This window comes from Mobula birostris, chromosome 5, assembly GCF_030028105.1.
Source record: "Mobula birostris isolate sMobBir1 chromosome 5, sMobBir1.hap1, whole genome shotgun sequence".
NCBI classification, from domain to species: Eukaryota; Metazoa; Chordata; class Chondrichthyes; order Myliobatiformes; family Myliobatidae; genus Mobula; species Mobula birostris.
The window spans coordinates 194,265,183-194,286,645 of NC_092374.1; the positions used below are offsets into that span (position 1 = coordinate 194,265,183).

General features: G+C 46.8%; 1 protein-coding gene across 2 annotated transcripts in view; it reads right to left on the reverse strand.

The window, feature by feature from the left end:
- Nucleotides 1-7,895: 7,895 nt before the first annotated feature.
- LOC140198193 (early estrogen-induced gene 1 protein-like) overlaps nucleotides 7,896-21,463 on the reverse strand; it is a 35,954-nt gene continuing 22,386 nt past the window's right edge. Inside the window, exons 7-12 of one of the 2 annotated variants that reach the window (XM_072259214.1) lie at nucleotides 20,379-20,539; nucleotides 19,595-19,690; nucleotides 18,036-18,231; nucleotides 17,647-17,768; nucleotides 14,593-14,662; nucleotides 7,896-9,734 (exon numbers count right to left, since the gene is read on the reverse strand). In XM_072259214.1, the coding sequence (XP_072115315.1) occupies nucleotides 9,695-9,734; nucleotides 14,593-14,662; nucleotides 17,647-17,768; nucleotides 18,036-18,231; nucleotides 19,595-19,690; nucleotides 20,379-20,539 (685 nt within the window). In that variant the 3' untranslated portion in view covers nucleotides 7,896-9,694. Of the gene's footprint in view, nucleotides 9,735-14,592; nucleotides 14,663-17,646; nucleotides 17,769-18,035; nucleotides 18,232-19,594; nucleotides 19,694-20,378; nucleotides 20,540-21,463 lie in introns of both variants that reach the window. The other variant, XM_072259212.1, reaches the window with a different exon arrangement.

Here is a 21,463-nt window from a genome sequence, read left to right on the forward strand (position 1 = left end):
TTGCGGAAACAATCTAGGGACGTGCTGGAGGCAGCCTGCAAGTGTCGACACACATTCCGGTGCTTTCATAGCATGTTCAGCAGAGCACCACAAATGGCAAAATAACTACAATGAAACAAACTCTTTCCTCCCTCCCACTCACACAAACAGGACAGGACCATCTCCAAGCCAGTGGACTCGCAGACTCGTGTTCAGCAGGACACCGGTAAACCTCTCTGGTCTGCTTTCAAGACCCCTACATCTTTCCTATCATAGGGCAACCAGAACTGCACACAATACTGCGTGTGCAGCCTAACCAAAGTTTCATAAAACTGCAAAGTGATTTCCTGACTCCCTTACTAATTGTCTCCACCGATGAAGGTAAGTACCTGTCTTTACCTTCCTGTTTACTTGCGTGCCCACCTTCAGCCCTCTACGTCATAGGAACATAGAAAATCTACAGCACAATACAGGCCCTTTGGCCCACAAATCTGTGCCAAACATATCCTTACTTTAGAACTTACCAAGGGTTACCCATAGTCCTCTATTTTTCTAAGCTCCATGTACCTACCCAAGAGACTCTTAAAAGACCCTGTCCTATCCACCTCCACCACCACCACTTTCAACCCATTCCATGCACTCACTACTCTCTGCATAAAAAAACTTACCCTTGACATCTCCTCTGTACCTACTTCCAACCACCTTAAAACTGTGCCCTCTTGTGCTGGCCATTGCAGCCCTGGGGAAAAGCCTCTGACTATCCACATGATCAATCTTATACACCTCTATCAGGTCACCTCTCATCCTCCGTCACTCCATTGAGAAAAGGCCGAGTTCACCCAACCTATACTCATAAGGCTTGCTCCCCAATGCAGGCAACATCCTTGTAAATCTCCTCTGCACACCTTCTATGGTTTCCACATCCTTCCTGTAGTGAGGCGACCAGAACTGAGCACAGTACTCCAAGTGGGGTCTGACCAGAGTCCTATATAGCTGTAACATTACCTCTCTGCTCCTAAATTCATTTCCACGATAGATGAAGGCCAATACACCGTACGCCTTCTTAACCATAGAGTCAACCTGCGCAGCTGCTTTGAGTGGCCTATGGACTCGGACCCCAAGATCCCCCCGATCCTCCACACTCCTAAGCGTCTTACCATTAATACTATATTCTGCCATCATATTTGAACTACCAAAAAGAACCACCTCACACCTATCTGGGTTGAACTCCATCTGCCACTTCTCAGCACAGTTTTGCATCCTGTCAATGTCCCACTGTAACCTCTGACAGCACTCCACACTATCCACAACACCCCCAACGTTTGTGTCATCAGCAAATTTACTAACCCATCCTCCACTTCCTCATCCAGGTCAGTTATAAAAATCACGAAGAGTAGGGGTCCCAGAACAGATCCCTGAGGCACACCACTGGTCACCAACCTCCATGCAGAATATGACCCATCTACAACCACTCTCTGCCTTCTGTGGGCAAGACAATTCTGGATCCACAAAGTAAGGTCCCCTTGGATCCCATGCCTCCTTACTTTCTCAATAAGCCTTGCATGGGGTACCTTATCAAATGCCTTGCTGAAATCCATATACACTACAATGACTGCTCTACCTTCATCAATGTGTTTGTCACATCTTCAAAAAATCCAATCAGGCGCGTAAGGCACGACCTGCCTTTGACAAATCTATGCTGACTATTCCTAATCATATTATGCCTCTCCAAATGTTCATAAATCCTGCCTTTCAGTATCTTCTCCATCAACTAATAAGACTCACTGGTCTATAATTTCCTGGGCTATCTCTACTCCCTTTCTTGAAAAAGGGAACAACAACTGCAACGCTCTAATTCTCTGGAACCTCTCCCATCCTCATTGATGATGTAAAGATCATCACCAGAGGCTCAGAAATCTCCTCCCTCACCTGCCACAGTAGCCTGGAGTACATCTCATCCGGTCCCAGTGACTTATTAAACTTGATGCTTTCCAAAAGCTCCAGCACATCTTCTTCCTTAATATTTACATGCTCAAGCTTTTCAGTCCGCTGTAAGTCATTCCTACAATCACCAAGGTCCTTTTCCTTAGGGAATACTGAAGTAAAGTGTTCATTAATTACCTCTGCTATCTTTTCTGGTTCCATACATACTTTTCCACTGTCACACTTGATTGGTCCTATTCTCTCACATCTTATAGTCATAGTCATACTTTATTGATCCCAGGGGGAAATTGTTTTTCGTTACAGTTGCACCATAAATAATACATAGTAATAGAACCATAACTAGTTAAATAGTAATATGTAAATTATACCAGTAAATTATGAAATAAGTCCAGGACCAGCCTATCAGCTCAGGATGTCTAACCCTCCAAGGGAGGAGTTGTAAAGTTTGATGGCCACAGGCAGGAATGACTTCCTATGACGCTCTGTGCTGCATTTCGGAGGAATGAGTCTCTGGCTGAATGTACTCCTGTGCCCAACCAGTACATTATGTAGTGGATGGTAGACATTGACCAAGATGGCATGCAACTTAGACAGCATCCTCTTTTCAGACACCACCATGAGAGAGTCCAGTTCCATCCCCACAACATCACTGGCCTTACGAATGAGTTTGTTGATTCTGTTGGTGTCTGCTACCCTCAGCCTGCTGCCCCAGCACACAACAGCAAACATGATAGCACTGGCCACCACAGACTCATAGAACATCCTCAGCATCGTCTGGCAGATGTTAAAGGACCTCAGTCTCCTCAGGAAATAGAGACAGCTCTGACCCTTCTTGTAGACAGCCTCAGTGTTCTTTGACCAGTCCAGTTTATTGTCAATTCATATCCCCATGTATTTGTAATCCTCCACCATGTCCACACTGACCCCCTGGATGGAAACAGGGGTCACCAGTACCTTAGCTCTCCTCAGGTCTACCACCAGCTCCTTAGTTTTTTTCACATTAAGCTGCAGATATTTCTGCTCACACCATGTGACGAAGTTTCCTACCATAGCCCTGTACTCAGCCTCATCTCCCTTGCTGATGCATCCAACTATGGCAGAGTCATCAGAAAACTTCTGAAGATGACAAGACTCTGTGCAGTAGTTGAAGTCTGAGGTGTAAATGGTGAAGAGAAAGGGAGACAAGACAGTCACCTGTGGAGCCCCAGTGCTGCTGATCACTCTGTCGGACACACAATATTGCAATCCATGATACCAGGGAAGCATCCACCTGCAACGCTGTCAGCTTCTCCCCCAGCAGAGCAGGGTGGATGGTGTTGAATGCACTGGAGAAGTCAAAAAACATGAGCCTCACAGTGCTCACTGGCTTGTCCAGGTGGGCGTAGACACGGTTCAGCAGGTAGACGATGGCATCCTCAACTCCTAATCGGGGCTGGTAGGCGAACTGGAGGGGATCTAAGTGTGGCCTGACCATAGGCCAGAGCAGCTCCAGAACAAGTCTCTCCAGGGTCTTCATGACGTGGAAGGTCAAAGCTGCCGGTCTGTAGTCATTGAGGCCGCTTACTCTCTTGCTCTTCACATATTTGTAGAATGCCTTGGGATTTTCCTTAATCCTGTCCGCCAAGGCCTTCTGGCTCTCCTAATTTCATTCTTAAGCTCCTTCTAGATCTCTTTCATTACCTAGCTTTTTGAACCTTTCATAAGCTCTTTTCTTCTTGACAAGATTTACAACAGCCTTTGTACACCACATTTCCTGTTCCCTACCATCCTTTCCCTGTCTCATTGGAACGTACCTATGCAGAACTCCATGCAAATATCCCCTGAACATTTGCCACATTTCTTCTGTACGTTTCCCCGAGAACATCTGTTTCCAATTTATGCTTCCAAGTTCCTGCCTGATAGCATCATATTTCCCCTTACTCCAATTAAACACTTTCCTAACTTGTCTGTTCCTATCCCTCTCCAATGCTATGGTAAAGGAGATAGATTTTCTCCTGAAGGTGTCAAGAAACCTTCCTGAACACACCTAATAAACTCTACCCCATCTAAACCCCTTGCTCTAGGGACATGCCAATCAATATTTGGGAAATTAAAATATCCCACCACAACAACCCTGTTATATTACACATTTCCAGAATCTGTCTCCCTATCTGCTCCTCAATGTCCCTGTTACTATTGGGTGGTCTATAAAAAACACCCAGTAGAGTTAGTGACCCCCATCGTGTTCCTAATTTCCACCCACAGAGAGACCATAGACAATCCCTCCATGACTTCCTCCTTTTCTGCAGCCATGTCACTATCGCTGATCAATAGTGCTGCAAACCCACCTCTTCTACCTCCCTTCCTGTCCTTTCTGCAACATAAAGCCTGGTACTTGAAGTAACCATTCCTGCCCCTGAGCCATCCAAGTCTCTGTAATGGACAGAATCAGTGCTGCTAGGCTGAGAAGGGTAAAGTGTTCGGCAGGTTTTGCTTCAGACACAGAGTGTTGGTGCTGGTTGTGATGCTGCATATTAATATACAGGGAATGCAGGAGATGGGGAGACAGAAAGGGTTTAGTTTCACTTAGCATTGTGCTTGGCACAGACATCGGATGGGGTCTGAACGGCCTTGCTTTGTTCCTGCACTGTACCACTTAATGTGCTATCTTCTAAATCCACACACACAGTGCCGGAGGCGAGCACTGAACCCGGGGTTACGGGAGCTGTGAGACAATGCTTCTACTGACTGCACCACCGAAGCTCAGATTGTTGAGAATGGTTAAAGAGAAGGAACACAAAACAGGAAATGCTAAACCAGGACAGGGTGTGACAGTGCAGGAAGATCAAAAAAAAACTGAGCCAGCATTTAATTGCCATTAAATGTGTAATTTCCCATTACATTTGATCTCCAAAGTGTAACACCTCACCTGTGCTCAGAACACCATATGCCCTTTCCCACCCACATCAGTGACTGATCTGAGGGTCTTGGCTCAAAATGTTGCCTTGTTATTCCTCCCCATTGATACTGCCTGACCCTGCTGAGTTTCTCCGGCATTTTCTATGTGTTGCTCTGGATTTCCAGCATCTGCAGAATCTCATGTTGTTTATGATCTACGTTCTGCTGTATCCTCCACCAGCACTTGACTCTTAGTCCATCCCTTAGCTAATAAAGCCAAGAATCCCAAATTCCTTCTTCACCACTATCTCCTGGGATACATGGACTTGTGTACGGTCCCCCAATCATGATTGAGCTTCATTTTTGGCAGTAGGAGCTTGCTGTGCTGCTCTGTAATCTACTTCACCTACACAACATAATCATCTGACTGCAAAAATTCTTTCATTTCCAGCCAATAGCTGGACAAAAGGCACTGCATAAATTGTGTGTGTCTTGTAAAATCTTCACCTCTCTGTTTTGCCTTTGGGTAGAGTCTTTATTCATTCCTTTTGTGCCATGTCAGGTGGATTTATCAATGATAGGTTACTCAGCCTGGTGTACATCCAATGAAATCATGACCAGCCCATGACATTAGCCTACTTCCTCCCTTTAGCCCCATGCTTTAACATCTAAAGTTGTATCAACTTGTGTTTTGAATGAACTCAGTGACCAGTCATAAAACACTATAACACAGAGACAGGTCATTTGGCCCATCTATTCTCCCTATTCTCTCCCACCTGGACCATAGCCTCCAACCCCCTCCCATCCCCGTTTCAAGTCAAGCTTCTCTTAAGTGTTGCAATTGAACCTGCAACCATCACTTCCACTGGCAACTCAATCCGCATTCTCACCACCCTCTGAAGTTGTTTCCCTAAACATTTCACTTTTCACCCTTAACCTATGACCTCTAATTCCCACCTCAATGCAAAAGGCCTGCTTGCATTAACCCCATTTATAACCCCCAATTTTGTATACTAAGCCTCTACCGCACTCTTGGCTGGCAGATTCAAAAGACTATCCACTGGGAGAAGGAATTTCTCATCTCAGACTGATCTGTTTATTTTGAAATTGTGAACACTGGTTCTCGATAAGCCAAGCCAGGAGGAACGGTCCTCCCTGTGACCCCCGTCAAGCCCCTTAAGTAGTTTATAAGTTTCAATTAGATCATATCCCATAGATGTGCATTCACTCGTGTTGAGTAATGTTCACCTAAAGGGTCACTTTTAGTAGAGGATGTCTGTGCATGACCTTGTTTAATGTGGAGAGGCTGATGGACAGGTAGCCACCACACGGTCAGGGTCCAGCGGCTCGGAATGCAAAACTGGGGACCCTTCCCTACAGCAGCCTTCCTCCACCTTCACTGCTGTTGTGATGCACCATTATCTTCTGCCGTTGTGATGCTCCATTATCTTCTGCCAGCTCCAACGTTGAGGTCTTTGTCAGATCACTTTGTATGGAACCACTCTCTTGACCTTACTTGCCACAGGTGACCCCATCAGGAGCTAAGTTCCAGTCGGCATTACTCTAGGGATCTCAGGAAGTCATAAACCTCTCCACTATGACAAGGTGACAATTCCAGAAGACATTCACTACATTCCTGCTATCACAAGTATAGAGGTAAGCAGACAAGTCCCTTACACAAATTCCAGATGCAGTCTGAACAGGATTTAATGGGACGAATGGCCTAATTCTGCTCCTATGTCTACGTCTTGTATCTTATAGCTCTGTGTTACTGAAGCAATTCACCTCCACTTTTGTATTCAAATCCTTTGACAAAAAAAAGTGAATTTATTATTTCCTTCCTTTACCCATGTTAACAGCTCCATTCTCAGGATGCTACCCCTCAGCAGGTTAAAAAAAGTTAGGCATGGCCCCACTGATCGATACTTGTTTTTAAGTCAGTGTACCACAGAAAGCATCCTATCTGGATGCATCCCAGCTTGGCCACTGCTCTACCTGTGACCGCAAGAAACTACAGAGATGCGGACACAGCTCAGCACATCGCGGAAACCAGGCTCCCCTTCATGAGTTCCCACTGCCTCAGTAAGGCAGCCAACATAATCACAGACCCCACCCCCCCGAACATTCTCTTCTCGATAGTTCTGTTTAATATCAGAGAAATATATGCAATATACAACCTGAAATTCTTGTTCTCCGCGGACATCCACAAAAGTGCCCCGAAGAATGAGTGGAAGTAAAAATGTTAGAACCCAAAAGGCCCCCCCCACACAAAAGCAGCAAACCCCATCAAGTGGAAGATGCAAAGCCTGAAAGCATGCATCACCAAGCTCAAGAACAGCTTCTATTCCACTGTCCAAAAATCAGAGTAAATGTACTAGGAAAGTACATGTATACCACCCTGAGATTCATTTACTCATGGGCATACTCAATGAATCCACAACAGAACAATAACCATAATAGAATCAATGAAATACTGCACCAACTTGGGTGTTTAACCAGTGTGCAAAATAAATTAAAACTGTGCAAGTACTAAAATAAGGAAATAATAAATAAATAAGCAATAAATATCAAGAACATCAGTTGAAGAGTCCTTGAAAGCGAGTCCATAAGTTGTGGGAACATTTCAATGAAGTCAAGTGAAGTTATCCCCTTTGGTTCAACAACCTGATGGCTGAAGGGTAGTAACTGTTCCAGAACCTGATGGTGAGAGTCCTGAGGCTCCTGTACCTTCTTCCTGATGGCAGCAGTGGGAAGACAGCACGTCTTAGGCGGTGGAGGTCCCTGATGATGGATGATGCTATAAGAATACAGTATTAGGTAATTCTTGAGTCCAATAAGACACTCGTGATATCACAACCTACCTCATGATGATCTCACACCTTATTGTTTACCTCCAGTGCACTTTCTCTGCAGCTGTTCTGTTTTATTCTGTATCTGTCACCATTTTACCCTATTTTAGCTCAATGCACTGTGTAATGATTTGATCTGTATGAACAGTATGCAAGACAAGCTTTTCACTGTATCTTGGTTTATCTAATAAACCAGTGCTAATAACATGGTAAACTTATTTAAGAATACATTTTCCTCCAAAAGACTTTCTTTAAATAAAAGATATTTTATTGATAAATTACAATTTCTAAAAATAAAATCAAGTCCATTCTCCAGAAACACAGAAACATGAGTCAATCCTGTAAGCAGCCCATTCCCAAAAATATTTCACAGAAATATTCTTCACACGGCATCTCCACAACCCTCTCCCCCACTAGAGGGCTTTAGAGTATTAAACAAATCTCGGCATAAAGGGGCTGTGATTTCTAGATCCTCAGCAACAATTCTAAAAGAAAGAAGAGATCATAGAAGGGGAGAACAAAAGATCAAGACCACAACAATTGAACTGGCAAATGATATCACCGGCCACCTCACCCAAGATGGCATCTATGGGGCTTGCAACTTTGGACAGGAAACACCTAGGGAGGAGGACAAATGTGGAATGGCTCCTGCTTTCTCATCCCAATTTAGTTAAATATTTGATCACAATCATTTCTTCTCTCTCTCTGTCACCCATCTTCAGAAGGGCCAAGTCAAACTCCCCTCTTCCCTTCTTCATACCCCATCAGGACAATTCTGAACTCATTGGAAAGATCCCTTTCTCCCTCACCAATCCACTGGGATCAGGAGGGCCACATGAAGAACAGAAAACAGCAGCAAAAGCTGATCATCCTCCAAGAATAATCCTGGAACTTTTGGGGATTTTCCTGGAGCCGCACATTTCAACAATTAAAAACATGTGGCTACTTATTCCCATCTTCCTTGAACCAAACTGATCAGAGGTGGGAAGTTGGGGTGGGGGTGAATGAAAGAGAGAAAAAGGGACAACTTGTCTGGTACATAACCAGCAGGAAATCCAAAAGTTTAGGCTACTTGTCTTTAGGTTATTAAGTCCCGTTCCCAACAATCACGAGGCACGAAAGTTGCCCAGCTTTAACAGGATAGTTGGCTTAAGGTCACCCTTGTTCCCCAGGTCCAACAGGAGCAGAGCAAGGTGGAATCGCAAAATAAGACAACCATCCCCAATCTCTCCTGAAACCTCAAGAAATTCACAAATTAAAAAAAACACAAACAGGAGAGCATCTAAAAATAATAATCTTTTCCTCGTTTAATAGCTTGAAAAGCACCCGACACTTTTTTAAAACTCCGTCTCAGACAATCAGATGAGCTGATGCTGTTCTGCTTCCCATCAGGGTGGGGAGTCACACAAGGATAGAGCTTGAGATGGTGGGGAAGTCATGGTCAGATGTGACATCCTCACTGTTCTGATGAGACTCATGACCCAGTTGGGGGGGGCGGGTAGTATAGGAAGAGGGGTTGGTATTAGAAAGGGGGTGGAGGCTCGTCGCCACTATTAGGCATCACAAACCTTAAAAGTGCAACCATTCAGAAATTTAGCACCAGCTGCTCCCCATATACACCCTAAATCCCAGGTCATTAGAACCAATCCAACATTACGTTAGACCATGAAGTTAGGGTGCCCTTTACCAAGTCTCATTACCACTGGCCAGAGAGGAAGAGTTAACAATTCCAATCTGGTGGAGACAGTTCCTCGCAGAAACGTGGGGTGCTGTTCATGAGTTTTGTAATTGTTCATGTTTATTGCGAACGCACCATCCAGGTTCCAAATCTTCACTCTCCAGCAGGTGACCTGAGGTAGGGTCAACACCACCACCCCCAAACCTCCGCTGGTTCTCGCTGCCTCCTCCTTCCCCCAACATTTTCTGCTGGATATTGTTCACTGTCCTTTAAGGTAAAATGCCCATCGTGCTCCGCAGTAGAAATTCCAGGTCCTCGCACAATTCCGGTTGATAAGAGCAGCAGGGAAATTGTTGGAATGTTTGGTTCAGTGGATTTCGATCACCACGGGCTTGTAGTCACACCACCTGTGGAGAAATGAAGGAAAGCCATGAGGTTTTTGCATTCACCAGTGAAGTCATGCACCAGGCAGCCAAATTACTGACTGCAGGTGCTTGCTTTACACAATGTATTTAGAGTTGTACAACAGGCAAACAGGCTATTTGGCCCAACTCATCTATGCTGACCAAGTGGCCCATTAAAATAGTCCTATTTGTCAGCGTTTGATCCATATCCCTCTAAACCAAGGGTTCCTAACTGGGGGTCCACGACTCCTCGCTTAATGGCAAGGATCATTGGCATAAAGGTTGGGACCCCCCGCTCCAACCCCTTCCTATCCATCTAGCTGCCCAACTGTTAATTGGATGAAAAGTTGGGCAAGTTAATGATGTCAGTATTAATCCAGGGAGTTTAAATCCCTGTGAGGGAAGAATTAAAGGATTATGTCACAGGATCCTGTTTGGAAGGGGCATCAATCTTTTCTGAAAGTTAGTAAAGTCAGTGGTAAAATGCTCACTGATAAATTAACAAGCATTTATAAGTGTGTTAATTTATGTAGGACATGCTCCATTCTTTGTGTGACTTTGCAAAAATAATGCCGCTAAATCTGTGGTTGCACCTTCCGGCTGATCAGAATATAGAACAGGGAAAAAAACAGAACAGTACAGGCCCTGCAGCCCACAATGTTGTGCTGACCCTTTAATCTAGTCTAAGATCAATCTAACCCTCCCTCCCACATAGCCCTCTATTTTACTTTCATCCATGTGCCCAAGAATTTCTTAAATGTCCCCAAAGTATCTGCCTCTCCCAGTACTCCCAGCAGGCCATTCCATGCACCCACCACTCCGTATGGAAAAACCTGCTTCCTTCACCCCCTGCATACTTTCTTCCAAACACAATAAAGTTATGCCTCCTTGTATTAGCCATTTCTTATGCCCCTTACCATCTTGTACACCTCTATCAAGTCACCTTTCATCATCCTCCTCACCAAAAAAAAGTCCTAGCTCACTTAAGCTATCGTTGCAAGAAATGCTGTCCAGTGCAGGCAACATCCTGGTAAATCTCCTTTGCACTCTCTCTCTAAAGCCCCCCTCCTCCTTCCTACAATAAGGTGACAATTCCATTCCTATAATAAGACATTTATCCAGAAACCAATGCAGGAGTTCTCTAAACAACCTCCACACTCCCGTTGTGCATTTCCCCCAAGTACATCTATTCCCAATCGACACACTCAATTTCCTACATCATATAATCTGAATGGTCCAATTCATCTCAAAGTTATAAACTATTTATGAAGAAAAATATTCTTTCAATATCTGAGAGTTCATGATCTCTTGCTATATTTCTTATTCATCCCACATTGGGTCCTCACACCCTCGAAGAGACAATGAAACCTCTCATTTAACGTCCTTTCACACACCAAATAGATAACAGTCCTGCAACCCTCCAATTAATGTCAATAAAAGAAAGACCCCACTCACCCCTGATCTTCTTGCACTAAGGATCCTCACTATTTGGGACATGCCCCCTTCTTGTTACTAGCATCAGGGAGGAGGTTCAGGAGCCTGAGGTCAAACTCTCAACAAGTCAAGAACAGCTTCTTCCTCTCCTCCATCAGATTTCTGAATGCTCCATGAACACTACCTCATTGCTCCTTTTGTTGTTGTTCAGTCGTTTCGTCGAGTCCGACTCTTTGTGACCTCATGGACCAAAGGGTCCATAGGGGTTTCACAGCAAAGTACGGAAGTCGATTGCCAGGGCTTTCTCCCGCACAGATGCTGCTGCTGCCCAGGTTGGGACCTGGCTGGGTTTGAACTCAGGACCATCTGCCTTGAAATCCAGTGCTGATGCCACTACACCACCAGCCAGCCCTGTTTTCCCTTCAGGTTTGTACAATTTATTTAGTAATTTTAAGTTTATGTCTTTGCACTCTACTGCTGCAGAAGAACAATTTTCACATAATCTAAACTAGCGATAAGTCAGATTCTGATTCTCTTCCCTTCTCTCCCGCCTGACACAAGATCCAAACCATGAAAGCATGTACCACCAGGCTCAAGGATAGCTTTTATCCCGCTGTTACTGAAGATTAGCTTCACTCGTCAGAGAACATCAAACATACATTGAGATGCATCAATTTTATCAAATCAGCGAGGGTGTGCTGGGGCATGCTTCTGGCACCAGCAACTCACCAACTCTCACCATGTGTGTTTGGAAACAGGAACACTGCAAGAAACCCCACAGTCACAGTACAAACTCTTTACAGACAGGGGCAGGAATTGAACCCCGATCTCACAACTGGAGTGGTAAAATGCTGGGCCAACTGCTACACTACCATGCTGCACTGTGCCAAGTAAATCAATTATAAGCTTTCCATCATCCAAGTCAGCAATAAATCCAATTCTGATGAGAAAGTCGGGTCAAGGACAGTATCTACCTCACTGTTACAGTCCTTTAGTAGGACAAGATAGACTCTTGACCTCACAATCTACTTGCCATGACTTGCACCTTGTTAGCCACCTGCTCTGCACCTTCTCTAACTGTAACACTTTATTCTGCATTGTTATTGCTTTCCCCCGTATGACCTCAGTGTATTGTTGTAATGAAATTATCTGTACGGGTGGCAGGCAAAATACTTTTCCCCCACCCACCCCTCACTGTACTGCAATTACATGTGGCAATAAGAAACCAATTTACCAACCCTGCACTCTTGAGCGGGACTATAAGACAGAGACATGGAGAGTTTTGGCCGTGAAACTGTGACTTGAGTGAGGGGAAGACTTATCAAGGCAACAGGATTCTCCTCAGCAATTCAGAGATTGGTTTTGTGAATTATTTTGTAAATGGTGATGGGGGAGGTTTAACTTTAGATTCAGCTTCCTGGAAATTCTTTACGGTCCCAGCCCTCTCATTCTCCTTAGTGGAAGTTGAGACAGTGGAGCACTCCAAATCCACCTGTGTTGCTTCTCCTCGATGAAAGCAAATGGGATGAACTGTGGATGGGCAGAAAGGCCATTTGGGATGACGGGCCTGTGTCTGTGCTATACAACTCCTACAACATAGGAGCTGGCACACAGCATTGTGGCGCGTGGAGCCGCAGTCTCATGGCGCTAGAGACCCAGGTTTGATCCTGGTGGTCGCAGTTGGCAGCATAATGCTTTGAAGTGCCGGTGATCACCCAACAGATACAATTACAAAGAAGGCACGCCAGAGGCTAGACTTCATTCGGAACTTGAGGAGATTTGGCACGTCACCAAAGGCTCGAGCAAACGTCCGCAGATGTACCATGGAGTGTACTCTGGCTCCATCACCATCTGGTATGGCCGGGTCTGCACGGGATTGGGAAAGGCTGCCAAGGGTTGCAAACTATGTCAGCAACATCATGGACACTAGCCTCTCCACTGACGGGCACATCTTCAAAAAGCGATGCTTCATAAAGGCAAATCTGTCACTAAGGACCCCATTCACACAAGATCTGCTCTCTTCTTACCACCCAAGAGGCGTGACAGGAGCCTGAAGCCACACGCACTTTAGGAACAACTTCTTCCCTGTTACCACCAGATTTCTGAACTAACAATGGACCAACCTGTGAACAATACCTCACTATTTTTGCACTACATTTAATTTTTGTATATTTCTGATTGCTATGTATAGTTTATGTATTGCTCTGCCACAAAGCAACAGATTTTTCGACATTCTCTTATCAGTGATATTAAAGCTGATTCGGATGCTATTCCCACCACTGTCTGTAAAGAGTTTGTACATTCGCCCCATGGCCATGGAGGTTTCCTCCACGTGCTCTGCTTTCCTCCCACATTTCAGTAAGTTGTACTGTAAGGCGTGCTGCACTTCCATCGCCAACATGGCAACACTTGTCCCCAGCAAGTCCCCAGACACAAACAATACATTTCACCAACAAGAGAGAGTCTGCAGATGCTGGAAATCAAAGTAATACACACAAAATGCTGGAGGAACTCATCAGACCAGGCAGCATTTACGAAAAAGAGCAAACAGTCAAAAACTAATTCCCATTCCCAATCTGACATGTCTGCCTCTACTGTCATGATGAGGCCACACTCAGGTTGGAGGAGCAACATTTTGTATTCCGTCTGGGTAGCCTCCAACCTGACAAAATAAACATCAATTTTTCAAACTTCCGGTAATTGTCCCCCCACCTTCTCCTTCACCATTCCCCATTTCCCCTCTCACCTCATCTCCTCACCCACCCATCACCTCCCTCTGGTGCTTCCCCCCCCTTCCCTTTCTTCCATGGCCTCTTCTATCAGATGCCCCCTTTCCCACTTGTATCCCTTTCATAATCGACTTCCCAGCTCTTTCCGTCACCCCTCCCTCTCTCCCAGTTTCTCCCATCACCTTGTACTTCTTCCTCTCCCCACCCACCCCCCATCTTCGTATTCTGACTTCTAATCTCTTTCTCCCCCGCCCCCCCCCCACAGTCCAGATAAAAGGTCTTGGCCTGAAACGTCAACTGTTTACTCTTTTCCATAGATGCTGCCTGGCCTTGCTGAGTTCCTCCACTGTTTTGGGTGTATTACATTTCACTGTATGTTTCGATGTGCGTGTTACAAGTAAAATAAATGTTATGTTTTTGTTACGTTTGGTGATCCGGTGTCCTCCCACAACCCAAGGACGTGTGGGTCAGGGGGTTAATAGCCCCAGTGCATAGGTGAGTGATGGGCTTTGAGTGAAGGGAAGGGGCAAATTGATGGGAATGTGGGGAGAATTTTAAAAAAAAAAGGACAAACAGGATCAGTGTAATGTGTGCTTGATGTTCAGCACAGATTCAATGGGCCGAAGGGCCTGTTTCAGAGCTATATACCTGTCACTGTGACCCTACCCACTGATGCCTAGTCTGCAGCCTGCCTTTACCTGTTATCTGTCTGTTTGTTCCCCAGTCGGACAGTCCCATCTCGACCCACGTACAGCTGTAGTCCGCCATCTGGAAGACGAGGAGACAGACTAGGTCAACAAGATGCAAAATGAAGCCACAAAACTGCGGAGGCGGTAAACATAGGAACTTCAAACAACACAGTTTCAGTAGAGAGTGAAAGACTGGGAGTGGAAGGCAGTGAGAACAATACCACAGCAGCCAGCATCTTGACTCGCGACATTTACACTTGTCTACTGTTTCAGATGCTGTCAAACCTCCACAGATAGTACAGTGGAAAGTACGCTGACGGGGTCCATCATGGAAACACCAATGCATGAGATGGCAAGCTACAGAGAGAGAGAGAGTGGTGGGTTCAGCTCGTTCTGTCACAGGTACAGCTCTCCCCACCCTCAGGGCCACCCAAAATGGGGATGCCTCAGGAAGACTACGTCCAGCATCAGGGCTGGGGCCCCCACCACGCAGAATGCACCCTCTTCTCAATGCCGCCATCAAGCAGCGGGCACAGGAGTCCACACTGCCATCAGATTCAAGAACAACCATTTCTCTTCAACCATTTGGTTCTTGAACCAACATGAACCCAAATCACTGCCTCTAACACCATCACCAATCTGCACTACAACTGACTTCTTTGCTCTAATTATGGTCTTTCTTGTAAAGTGTGTTTAATTTATGTTTTTCTTGGGAAGGTTGTGTCAGATGCCATGTGCCTGTGATGCAAGTCTCTATTTGCTCCCACACGTACATCCTTGTCGTAGGGTTTGGGGGCTTGCATGCCTAAATGATCTGGAGCGCTACGCTGGCTAATGTCAGGGCTTTGTGCTTTTGCTCTTGATAGGGTCACCCATGCCAAACAGGTCAAAGGGTAGAACCCGGACTGAGTAGTCCACTGGTCCCCTCCATGTTCAGGGGTCAACTCAGGGCTAGCAACCCTGACTAGTCAAATAAAACCGTTAAAGAAGCAGCAATGAATAATCCTTCTACATCTGTGCGCGACAGTCTCCCCGAGTCTCTAACCAGGACTTGCGTGGCTGACAGTAGTGAAAATTCAAGAGGAAGCCACTGCCGTGATGAAGGGAGCTCCGCACACTGCAGAGACCAAGCACACTAGGAGCTTCCGGAAGATTCTCCCATTCTCCTGGCCAAAGAATGCTCTCCAACCACACCCTACTCCTTCAGCCAAAAGAATATGACCACAATCATCGTGAGAAAGCGCTGGAGATGGGCTGGGCACGTGATGAGAAGAGGGGCCAACTCCAAGACAGCACTTCACTGGATCCCTGAAGTGCAGAAGAAATGGGGGGGGGGGGGGGGGGCGGGAAGAAAGACTAAAGGCTACTTGGCTCATTCCGTAGGGACAGAAAGGAGGACCCCGAGCCGCACCTGGGGCACGACAGAGGAGGTGGTCATGGACAGACCGATGGAGGACCTCCACTGCTGTCCCTAAACACCAGCAAGCATAACAGGAACTAAGTCCTTGTGCAACTGGCAGTCACTCAACTTGGAGCCTGGCCTAAAAAATCATCTCACACCAGCCCTTTTCCTCTTTCTCAACCTTCCACTCGGCTCATAGTTCATCTTTCACACATACAAGTTGGGTATAATTTGTTATTTTTTCATCTGTTAATTTATATCTGTTCTTATCTTGTAAGATACTGGGCTGTTGCCTTCTTAAACGTCGATGTTCATGCCTTTTATACTCCGGTATATATGCCTGTTGGGTGATGGGGTGGAGATATGCCTCTACAAAAGGAGGTGTATAAGGCACTCCACCTCTCTGCTAGCCTACAAAACACCCTTGGACAAGGCGTAGCACCTGCTTAGCCCCCCGATCAGGATCACATGGAGCCGGGGGAGCAGATGGTGGTTGTAGGAGAAGCTGGTGCATATCACAAGTCCTGGTTATGCGACCGCCGACGCCACAGACTGAACAGTACTCATAATGGCTGGGGTCATTGGTAATGGCAAACCACTTCCGTCAAAAAAATTTGCCAAGAGTAATCATGGTCATGAGACCATGGTTGCTTAAGTCATATGACATGGCACATGATGACGATGATTAAGAACGAATGTGGCAGTAAAAAAAGCTTCATAAGATGTTGGTCAAACAACATCGTGGGGCAATTTAGGGCCCCATATCGAGGAAAGGATTTGCTGAAGAGTGCCCAGAGGCAGCTCACAAGTAATCTCAGGAATGAAAGGCTTAACATTTGAAGAATGTTTGATGTCTCTGGGCCTGTTCTCACTGGAACTCAGAGATAGAAACATAGAAAACTTACAGCACAGTGCAGGCCCTTCAGCCCACAATGCTGTGCTGAACATGTCCTTATTTTAGATATTACCTAGGGTTGCCCATAGCCCTCTATTTTTCTAAGCTCCATGTACCTGTCCAGGAGTCTCCTAAAAGACCCTATCGTATCCGCCTCCACCACCGTTGCCGGCAGCCCATTCAACACACTCACCACTGTGTAAAAAAAACTTACCCCTGACATCTCCTCTGTACCTGTTTCCAAGCACCTTAAAACTGTACCCTCTCGTGGTTGCTATTTCAGCCCTGAGGAAAAGCCCCTGACTATACACATGATCAATGCCTCTCATCATCTTATACATCTCTGTCAGGTCACCTCTCATCCTCCGTCGCTCCAAGGAGAAAAGGCCAAGTTCACTCAACCTGTTCTCATAAGGCATGCTCCCCAATCCAGGCAAGATGCTGGTGGTGTGGGGGGTTGTTGGTGAGGAAGGAGATGATCTTATTCAAGCCTGCCAAATACTGAAAATTCTGGTTCGAGTGGATGTGGAAAGGATGTCTCCATTCATAGGATCTGAGGGCACAGCCTTAGAATAAAGAGACAGAGGTGAGCAGGAATTTATTCAGCCAGAGCGTGGTGAATTTGTGAAATGCATTGCCACAGAGGGCCATGGAGATTGACCTGATTATATTTCCCGGTGTTATGGTCTCAACTTGTTGTCTAAGAAGTTTTCATGCCCTCCCCCCAGACCCTATAATTCCCCCACCCCCCATCCAGCTCCCTCACCTTCACAGCCGCTGGACTGGCTGAAGTCCTGTCCCTGGAGAATCTGCTCCACAACGTCGTCGGCGTTCACCCGCGTGTCGTCCACCTGCGTCGGCCGGGTCTCTGATCCCTCATTCTTCCGCCTGCAATGGCAGAGGGAGAGCAGAGATTCAACACAGAGAGCTCCATCCCAGTCCACCCTCGAGCGAGAGAGGGAGGGACAGAAAAGCTGGCATGCACTCAATTACCCACGGGACTCCCTCCCTTCCTCCATGACTTGGCAGGCCCTTCACCTTGTCAAGGGAGCGGGACCCCAGAAATGGGCAAGGACCTTCCCGGGTGTCCGCAGCAGGGATCGGTGATGAAGCCATTTTCTCCCCACCCACCCCACTAGGAGCCACGCCCTTTACCTCAACTGCCGCTCCGAGCGGAAGGGGAGCCCACGTAACGGGGCCACTGTCTCCGGAGACGCTTCCTTCCCTGTCGCCGCGTCTGGCGGGTCAGCCATGCTCCCAATCCCCGAGGACAGGTTGCTACTGGCAGATCCTTCCCGCCGGTGGGCTGGCTCAAAGCGGAGCATGTAAACTGAGCCCTCTGAGCTGTAACCTGCAAAGGGAGGGTGGGGATGCGCCGGGGGGGGGGGGGGGGGAAGAAAGAGTGGGGTTGGAGAGAAGGGAGAGAGGCAGAGTTATTGTCAAGTGCACATCTGTGTAGCAGAAATGCGATGAAAAAACTTACTTACAATTCCCCTCCCCACACAGATTTAAACATTACAAGCATGCAAACTGGTCCTCCACTTCGCCCCTCAGACCTGTTCCATAATAACATTCCACAGCTTTTGGGCAGCATAGTAGCGTGGCGGTTAGCTTAACCCTCCACTCTGCTAGCAATCCGGGTTCAATTCTGGAAGGAGTTTGCAGTTCTCCCCATGACCCTGTGGATTTCCTCCTGGTGCTCCCATTTCCTCCCATATTCCAAAGGTACATGGTTAGTGTTGTGGGTACCAGTTGGCACCAGAAGTGTTGCAACATTTACATATTCAGACTGTGTTAGTTGTTTAAGCAAATTTTTTTAAATTTCAAAATATACTTTATTCAAAAAATACTTTATTCAAGAATAAATATATACAATAAACCATTTCAATAACTTTTCATCCTCTACATACGTTTCCACTATACTCAGTACATATCTGTATTTATAGCCACCCCACTCCAGTAGTTCAGCTTACCATATCATTGTTGAGGGGTATACTCCCTGCCCCCCGACCCCTCCCACTCCCACGGGTGAAGAACCCTATACTGTGGTCCTTCCCCACCGGGCCCTTGCGGTGGCTGCACCGAGTTTCAGTCATTTCAGTGCACATGACAAATAAATTTAATCTTTATCATCACACTGGGCCAACTCCATCCTCTTCGCACCTCCCCCACGCATTTGTGGCAAGACTGACAAACCTCCGCAGATAAAGTGGGAATGATTCCGACTGACCGCATCACAGTACGAGACGGCCACTCAAATGCACAGGATTGCAAGAGGCTACAGAGAGCCCCGGACTCGACAAGTTCCATCACACTCTCCCCATCATCCGGGACCCCCACCATCCAGGCCGCGCCCTCTTCTCAATGCTGCCAGTAGTCTTCGGGCCTCTGTACCTGCTCTTCGATGGTAGCAATGAGAAGAGAGCACAGCCTGGGTGGTGGAGATGCTCAATGGTGGATGCTGCCGTCTTGAGGAACCGCCTTTTGAAGATGTCCTCGATAGTGGGGAAGTTAGAGCCCACGGTGGAGCTGGCTGAGCTCACAACCCTCTGTCTACTAATGCTACGTATATTTTGTCATGCACATTATTTACATAATTTATGTTAATTTATGTTTGTGGTGTAGTGTGCCCCCACTGCAAAAAAAGCTAATTTCCAAGGCATGTCTGTATGTATGGCTGTGACAATGAACGTGACCTTGAGGCACCCACTCACCTGAGAATCGGGACAGTTGACTGGAGGCGCTGGAATTTCGTGAATGCCTGTTCCAGATCAGCTGCTCTGGTGGGCGGTCACCGCCTTCGGGGCTTCCTGCTGAGAGAGAAGACCAGGAGATAAGTGAAGATGTGGCACAGGAGGAAAGCAATTCTGAGGAACAGTCACTCCCACCTCCCTCTATCCCATCCCACAAAGGGATCCCAGAATTCATAGATCTAGGAGCTTGACACAATGAGTTAGCAGGAAGAACTTTGGACGTCAAAGGGTCTGTGGAATTTGGGGAGCAGTTAGGAAATGGACAAGGGAGAGGAATTAGTCCTGATCTTGTGATAGCACAGGCTTTCTGGGCTGAATGGTCTCCTGTTTCTTAAATTCCTAATAGATGGAGCATTGGCCGGCAATTCCAAGAAGGAACATCTATTTATAAATAAATGTCCATCCATGCAGGAAGCTGGCGTTCAGTCTTCCATTTCCTCCCAAAATTCAGATCCTGTTTAAACCCAGAGTCAGGAATGTCAGTCTGGAAAATCATCCCTGGAGCCAGATTCAAATCCATTGCTGGCAGCAGCAGCACTCACAGCAAAGCAACTTCTTGACGGGACTACAGAACTGTTAGAAGCTAGGGAGGCTGTTCAGTCCACTGCCTCTGTGCTAGCTTCCCTCAGCCCCATCTAATTCTGGATTGAAAGCCTAGTGCGTCAGATTGCCGGCTAATTTGCCGAGTCAGATTGTTCGCGGTAGTGTTTAGGATAAACCAGGGCCGGGTGTGCAGGATGCTCACCTGTCCCCAGGGAGGACCTGGCACTCCTCTGCTTGCAGGTGTCCAGCCGGAGGGTCTCCGTCTCCAGGTCAGAACTCCCCGTCCCGTCGTCACCTTTACAATCCAGCGCCAGCGAGCTCCCAGAGCCCAGGACCTCGATGGGCTTAGCCGTGGACTGGGGGCTGCAGGGAGAAAAGTGTAAATCAGTTCAAACAAGCAAGGTGGGAGTGGAGGCAATGCAGTGAGTGGCGGGAAGCACTCAGCTGGTCAGTCGGCAGCCTGAGGGAGAGAATCTGAATGAGCATTTGGGGTTAGTGACCCTCACTCAGAATCCTCAACCTTCTGGACTCTCCCTCTGTGCAGATGCTGCCTGACCTGATGAGCATCTATTTCCTGATCTAATTTTCAGGCATCGTTCCAAAGGAAACACAGACCCTTCAGTCCAACTGGCCCATGCTGACCACAACAACTACCTGCCTGTATGCCTCGAATTTGTTCCCACCCATGTACCTGTGCAAGTGTCTTTCAAGTACTGCTATGTACCTGTCTCAACCACACCCTCTGGCTCCTCTACGCACCACCCTCTGGGTGAAAAAGCTGCCCTCGAGTTCCTATTAGATCTCCCCCCCTCACCCGAAACCTGTGCCCTCCAGTTCTTCATTCCCCAGTGCTGGGTAAACACCTGTGTTCATTCATCTTCTGCTCCTCATGAATTTATGCCCCTCCATGTCCTCCAACACTAAAGTCCCAATTTGCTCAATCTCTCTGTAGCTCCATCCAAGTCCTGGCAGCATCCTCACCGTTCTCCTCTGCACTCTTTCCAACTTAATAGCAGGGTGATCAAAACGGAACACTAATATTTTCCCAGCTTTTATCTTGTTCTATACAACAAAGTGTCTAAAACCTCTAATTACCGAAGACGAGAGTCTGCAAATGCCAGAATCTGGAGCATCAAACATTCTACGACAGGAAACCAGCAGGACGAGCAGCATCTGCTGAGGGAAATGACGCCAACATTTCTGGTCAAAACCCAGCGCTGGGATTGATTGAGGGTTTTGTCCCAAAAACTCACCAGGTCCGTTCCTCCCACAGATGTTGTTTGGGCC